Source organism: Phacochoerus africanus, chromosome 1 (genome assembly GCF_016906955.1).
Source record: "Phacochoerus africanus isolate WHEZ1 chromosome 1, ROS_Pafr_v1, whole genome shotgun sequence".
Taxonomy (NCBI): domain Eukaryota; kingdom Metazoa; phylum Chordata; class Mammalia; order Artiodactyla; family Suidae; genus Phacochoerus; species Phacochoerus africanus.
The window spans coordinates 30204359-30211381 of record NC_062544.1 but is presented as its reverse complement, the minus strand read 5'-3'; the positions used below and the strand labels follow the sequence as shown (position 1 = coordinate 30211381).

The 7023-nt window shown below is 48.9% G+C and overlaps 1 protein-coding gene across 1 annotated transcript; it reads right to left on the bottom strand.

Annotated features, from left to right (window-relative positions):
* Positions 1 to 462: 462 nt before the first annotated feature.
* Positions 463 to 6681, bottom strand: MSX2 (msh homeobox 2). The gene is made up of 2 exons (XM_047792097.1): positions 6113 to 6681; positions 463 to 2231 (listed from the first exon to the last, which is right to left on the bottom strand). The coding sequence occupies exons 1-2, from the start codon at positions 6489 to 6491 to the stop codon at positions 1807 to 1809; spliced, it is 804 nt and encodes a 267-aa protein (XP_047648053.1). The 5' UTR covers positions 6492 to 6681; the 3' UTR covers positions 463 to 1806.
* Positions 6682 to 7023: the final 342 nt, after the last annotated feature.

Genomic DNA, 7023 nt, shown 5'->3' with positions numbered 1-7023 from the left:
CGGCCGGCCCCCGCCCCCCAATGAATGCATGTAGTTACCGCGTCCATTTGCAGAGCTAGATACCTCCCTTTCCCTCAGCCTGAAGTTTGTTGTTGTTTTGGTAGCAGAGAGATTTCAAGTTCAAGGTTTTTCCCTCCATCATCTCCAAACCCCTCGATTCTGGCTGATCCCTTGGCCCTGCCACTGCTAAGCTCATCTTTCACTGGAGTTTGAAAAACTCCTAAGAGCAATTTTCCAAGAGTAACACAAGCTGCCAGAGGAAGCATTTCAAAGTATTTTGCTATTTTCAATGGCTTTCTCTACCCCAAGGCTGAAAAGTGGCCACAACTCTTGACTGACTGATTCCCATTAAAATCATAATAAAAATCACCACCCCCTGCCCCCATCTGGGTGGCATTTCTGGGCTAAGTCCAGTTAAGAAGAGAGAGCGCCTCTTAAAAATAATTGTGACTTTGGACAGACTTCACTGCAATAAAACAAACGTTTAATTTAATTCAGAATAAGAGATAAGAAATAACTCTTCAAATAAAATATATAAAATTATACAAGGCACCCTTTCAAAGGGATCAAAGTATACTGGGGGAGGGGGGAGCTGGATAGAAAGATGAAAATACCAGGGAGCTACATGGGCTGTCTGACAACACCATTTTTAGCAAGTCAAAACATGGCTTTCCCCTCTGCCCCCAACATGTTAAAAAGCATATAAATTTTCTAATAAGTTTAGCACATACAATAGGTACACACACAGAGAAAGCATGATTTTTTTTTTCCTTTTTGGATCTATTCATTGTTCGGGAGTATTTAGCATATAGGTAATGGTTACAAGACTTTTTTTTTTTTTTTCCGTAAGCAGAGAATTAACTACAACCCACCCCCACCCCCCAAAAAAAATCACCTTTGCAGTGTGTGAGGATTGACATACCTAGTAGTTCACAGAAACCATCAATTCCTCCCGACATGCTTTAACTTTTCACTCTCCAATTATCTGAAATGGAGTTAAGCAACAGCCTTGAGAGGAATTAAGAAAGACTTCCATTTTCCACCTTACCCCCAGGCACTCCCAGGATTCTTCTCATCCCCCTTTTATGGATGTTACAAAAACTTTTAACAGTGTGTAACAAACAAGGTTGGGGAGGGGGGAATAGGGCCAAATATGGTCACATCTACTGATTTTTTTTTTCAATGCAATGCATGGGAAAAAAAACACAAAAAACCCGATGTGCCCCCTCCCTAGTGTCTAATTCTAATGTTTGTTTTCCATGAGCAAAAGTCAGTCATCCCATCCAAATCACTGAATTGTGGCAATCTGAGCAAATAATTTGTCCCCCCCAGAAGGAAGAAAAAAAAAAAAAAAAAAGAAAGACTTAAGCAGTCTCTTTTAGGAAGGTGATATATAGAACAAAAAAAGAATATATATGTGTGTGTATAAGTTTTGCCTTTCAAAATAATTTGATTTTTATGTCTGCTGTATAAAAATGTATTATATTTTATTATATATATATATTTATATATAAAAACCATCGGAGCCAATCTTTGTGAAAGGAGAAAGGGGCATCTAGAAGATTACACCTAGAAAACAGGCTTCTGTGTCTCCAGACTAAAGAACCAATTCGAGCTAAGCCTGTGGCCCTGACAACCTGGCCTCTGAGGGTGGTGCATGCAAGGTTTGCAGAGCCCGACACTGGCAGCGGTAGCGGTGGTGGTGGTGGTGGTGGCGGCGGCAGGACTGTCTTCTTGGGAGAGGGAGGGGGAAGGAAGGCTTTTAAACAAACATCCATCCCGGAGTCTATGGCACACTAGTCTTCCTTAGGAGAGATGGTACATGCCATATCCCACTGGAGTCGCATAGAGTCCGACGGGCGGGATGGGAAGCACAGGTCTATGGAAAGGGTAGGACGCGCCATATAAGGAAGCTGCTTGCAGGGGCGAGTTGATGGGGAAAGGGAGGCTGAAGCCAGAGGGCAGCATAGGTTTTGCGGCCATCTTCAGCTTTTCCAGTTCTGCCTCCTGCAGTCTTTTCGCCTTGGCCCTTCGGTTCTGGAACCAGATTTTGACCTGGGTCTCTGTGAGGTTCAGAGAGCTGGAGAACTCTGCCCGCTCTGCGATGGAGAGGTACTGTTTCTGGCGGAACTTGCGCTCCAGAGCCAGGAGCTGGGAAGTGGTGAAGGGTGTGCGTGGCTTCCGATTGGTCTTGTGTTTCCTCAGGGTGCAGGTGGTGGGGCTCATGTGTCCTGGGGAACAGAGAATGGGAGGTGAGTTAGCAGAAGAAAGTGGCTGTCTCATCAGGTGTGTCTGGGAGGGGCTCCACTCTTCATCTTTCAAAAAGGCACCTTCTGTCAGAACCAATGCATGTGTGTGTTTGGGCGGGGTGGTGGTGGGGAATGGGAGAAGGACCATATTCACATGAATATGGTGCTTTATTTTAAAAAATTAAGTCTTCTTACACAAAGTTTGGGAGCTTAATAGTGTAATAGAACTTTCGCCATGGAAAACAAATGGCATTAGAGACAATGAAATAGGAACAGACCTCTCCTAAGTCAAGAGAGCGGAGGATTCTCTGAGAAACAAACCCCCATGGCTTAACGTCTCGGGTCTTAAAAATAGGGGGCTAGGTTTCTGATAATCCCAGGATGCCGAGATGATCACATATGAGAAGGAAAAGGAAAAGGGTCCAATGAACTGCATCAGTCCCCTTTCGGCAGCAGGAAAAGTTGGATTGCATCCGAGTATTTATGAAGGATAATCAAGCCGATAAAGTCTGTGGTAAATTAATAGCATCTTTGGATGGGGGAGCAGCCTCATGCAATAAACAACCACACAGCTGTCATTCCCTCCAGTCTACAGATGATAAAACCTGCACATCATTTTGCAGATCTGGATGTGGGATGACTTTCTTGGCCGGGTGCTTCTGTAATATAAACTTTACTAAGAAGGAGGGGAAAATTAGCTCGCCCATAAATGTAAATGTCAGGGGAAATCAGGCTGCCTCCTGAATTGAGAGCATGTGATAACATCTTAGTCATCTCCGTTACCATTCTATGGTTTGGAGCAAATGTGTCAATGATTAGCTTAGTGCTGGAATTTGGGAAGAGGGCATAACAAGCAAAATAAAGGTATGCCGGCAGCATCCAAACTCCACATTTAAAATGGATCCAATTATAGGAAGTCACAGGATCCGGCATCCTTGTGACTCCATAGCATCAACTAATTTGGGGCTTTTCCTTAAAGGGAGTGGGGGGTGGGGGTATGGAGCTGTAGGACAGAATGCTAAACAATTCATTTTCTGCATTTGGCTTTTACGAGCTACGCTAATTTTCCAAACACAGCCACAGTCATAACGCCAAAGCACTCTGAAGGGAGAATGTCGCATTTCTTGTTTAGTTACTTTGGTGGCCCAAGAAAGAGTTTACACTTCATACTTGAGGGTGACATGGCACAAGTCCCAACCCAGCCTCCATTTGCAAGAAGGGGATCTGTCCTAATGTGACATTATTAACTATCATTTTAAATGGCTAAAAAGAAAAAGGTAGTGGGTTCCGCAATCAAAAACCAGATATCTGGGGAGGGATGGATAAGAAAGCACCACCACCGGAGGGTCGACTTTTGCATATGCTAATTCCTAAGTAAGCCCGAGAGCTGGGGGCGCCTACTTCTTAATTTACAAATAAAATAACAACCATCAGAGACTCGGAGACCTGTGAAATTCCCACCCTTCGCAAAGGTGACCCGACTCAGGGGTCTCGGCACAGACACCAACCTCCCAGAGTCTACGCTGGCTCCTGCTCTACTTTTAGAAGCAACTCCGAGTTTGGGCACGGTCCTTCCGGCTGCTCCTAGGGGCTGCGCTTGAATTATGAAATCCAGGCTATGGGAATCTCACTGACATATCAAAGCCAATGAGGCTTCCCTTCTAGCACACCTTTCCCCATCCTCCCACACCCGCCCCATTTTAAACCAGCCAGAGGAAGGATGCGATTATACAAAGCAAAACAGCGTTTATCCTCCCGCCTCCGAATAACAAAACCAGGCCTGGGTGGGAGGCTCCCTCCTGCCCCAGGCTCCTACATTAGGATCTCTGGGAGCACCCCCCTCCCAACTCTTACCATGGAGCTCCGGAGGCCATCTCCAAGCCCAAGGCCCCAGTGACCCACTTCTGGTTTTAAAATAAATCCTGTCTCAGAATCTCCGACTTTTCTCCTGTCCAGGGTTGCCTTACCAAGCAGAGAAGCTCCACCACACAACCTGGCAGGCATGCTTACAGAACCCCCAGGACCTAAGACAGTAGGAATTTCTGAACCCTGGACACCACCACTCCCAGTAAGGCCTGAATCCTCGATGCACACCTGGGAACTGACCCAGGCCTAGGAATACTTGTCTCTACATTTGTCAAACAAATTAAGTCCCTTAAAGTCTCTGAGCCTCTATTTCACCGTCAATAATATGGTAACTAATACTGCTCCTGCAGAGTGGCTCACAGTACCAGATTTTAGACTGCCCAGAGTCCTGTCTGCCACCAGGTAGGTGATCATTCAATGTTCCCAAGTCTTGCTGGTCAAGCCCAAACTCGATGTGTGTTGATTCCTCTGAACTCTGCTGAAATGTCCTCATCCGTTCCTAGGAGGCCGGCTTCAGCCACACAGAGATCAGATAAGATAATATGGTGAAAAGAGCTATAAAGCACTGTGCAAACTAGAGTTTAAATTCTTTGAGTCCTTAATCTCCACGCCCTTTGAATCTTTTGGAGTTTCTAACAGGGTGGAGAAAGATGCCAGAGGGGACGGCCACTGATGCCTGGGTATATGGCCTTGTTTTGTTCACAGAATACTTTGCATCTCAAGTTTTCAGGACTGATGGAAACGGGAGGAAAAAAAAAATGTGTTGCTCCCGGCTTTGGAAAAAGTCCCTCTGCAGGCCACCCCTCTTTCACCTCTCCTAGAGATACAGTGCAGGTAGAGAAATGCGAAAGGCCAGGAGATAATAGTAAAAGGAGCCACAGGGGATGATGCCTCCAAATTGCGAAAGGACCCAGGCAGGGCCCCCAAATGGATATTAACGCTGGAAGAGAAATCAGCTCTCCTGGGCCTCTCAGTCCTCCTTCCTCATTGGCAGGAAGCGGGGTGCAGGTGTTCAGACCTCTACTTGGTCTTTCCAGGGAGAGGGATCAGAAGTGACCAGGGCACTATACTGAGGAGGAGGATTTGGACACCAGAGCCCCTTGTCCAATTCAGTGACCTGGCTCAAGCAAGTTCAAATCTCAAAGTCTGGGTGTCTGGAAACGGGGATAACCACAGCTCCCGGTGCCACTGTCCACACTTCGGGGTTCAAGCGATGATCTGACAGGGATCTGGTGAACTAATAAGCATCACTTTGTCAACTCAGACGCTGCTGGAATGCTGTTAATTATTACTCTGAGCCAAGCAGAGCCCCACGGCTCCTGGCCCCAGCCCGCTCCCAGCGAAGCGAGGTGCTCGACGCCGAGATGACCGGGAGACGACCGGGAGACATTTCCTCGCCGCATCAGTTTCTGCCACCATCACTCTGCGGGGTCCTGCTTCGATACCCGCGGGACCGACGGAAGATGATCATTTCTACCCAACGTGGGGTTAGATTTCGATTACCTCATTTTTAAAATGAGGGCACATCTCGCAGGGTTGTGAACCTTTGAACGGCGATAAGTCACCCCGCCTCTGCCGGGCACATATTCGAGGGCTCTTTAAACGCGGATCCTCCTTTACAGCCCCAGACAGAGACCCCGAAGGACAGTGAAACAGGGCTGAGGGCTAGAGAAACTGACAACCAAGCGTCCCTGCAAACCCAGCTGGGGTTCTTCGCCCTTCAAAGACCAGGGAGTTGGCAATTGTCTCAAGGAACACTTTGTACAGCGAGGGGATCCCAAACACGCGCTGCGCGGATATTACCCAGAGGGTGTCTTGGATGCTGCTGGCGCCCTGGACTCTGGGGATATTAAGGGGCCAAGAACTGCTACGCTTGCTTCCCAGGGCGCGGAGTACGGGAGGGTCTCTGTAACCCCAGCGTGGAATACCGGCCCCCAGTTCCCTCCGGCACCCTAAGCACCCTCCTATCCCTCGTCCCTGCCCCGGTAGGCACTCACTTGGCGGCGGCGAATATCTGCCGGGTTCCTGCATCCACGCCGCCCCGTCTTCTGAATTTTCTGACTTGACCGAGGCGGTCTCGAAAGGCTTGACCAGAGGCCCGGGGCTGTGCGCTTCCCGAGCGCCGTGTCCGGGAAGCAGCAGTGGCCGCAGGGTGGCCCCGGCGGAGGCGCTTTCGGCTGGCAGTGGGGACGCCTCCTTGGGCGGCTTCTTGTCCGACATGAGCGCCTCTACGCTGAAGGGCAGGCTGGAGACCTTGATGCGGCGCTCCTCCACGGCCGCCTCGGCGCCCCCAGGCCCCGGGCCCGGCCCGGCCACCATCGCCGGGCCCTCTTCATCAGACGAAAACAGGTCATTGCCTTTGGACGGAGAAGCCATGACTTCTCTGCCCTACGTAGCTCCCGGCGCGCGACTCCGCTGGCAACCCGGCAGCTGCGACTCAAACTTTTTTGGGGGGGAGACGGGAGGGGCGCGTCGGGAGCTGTGCCTTTCCTCCAAGGGGAAGTGAGAGACTTGTCTCAGCCAATCCGCGCGAGCTATGGCGCTGACGCCACGGACGCTCGTCTCCGATTGGCTCTTCCGGAAGAGGCTGGGGCCTTTTTTTTTTTTCCTGTTTGAAATAAATTAGGAGTTAATTACAGGAGCAGTCAGCAGAGTTGTTATTAGGCGATCCCTCAAGGGTTATAATCACGCCAAAACTGAAAAGTCTAAGGCGTAATTAAGGCCGATTATTTAAAGAGGAAGTTCTCCGAGTCCCATTTCTTCTCTCTTTTGACCCCTCTTTTTGAAAGGTACCCCGCGCCTATGCCTCCTCCCCACCCCAAACCGCCAGAACACGTTTAAAATCTGCAACTGACATTGCAAAAAACATTTATGAAGCTCCTACAATGGGTCGAAACGGGGCTAACTT

Coding starts and splice junctions, on each gene's coding strand:
- MSX2 (XM_047792097.1), bottom strand. CDS start 6,491: ATGGCTTCTCCGTCCAAAGGCAATGACCTGTTTTCGTCTGATGAAGAG. Junction 2,232..6,112: donor CAGATATTCGCCGCCGCCAA/GTGAGTGCCTAC, acceptor TCTGTTCCCCAG/GACACATGAGCCCCACCACC.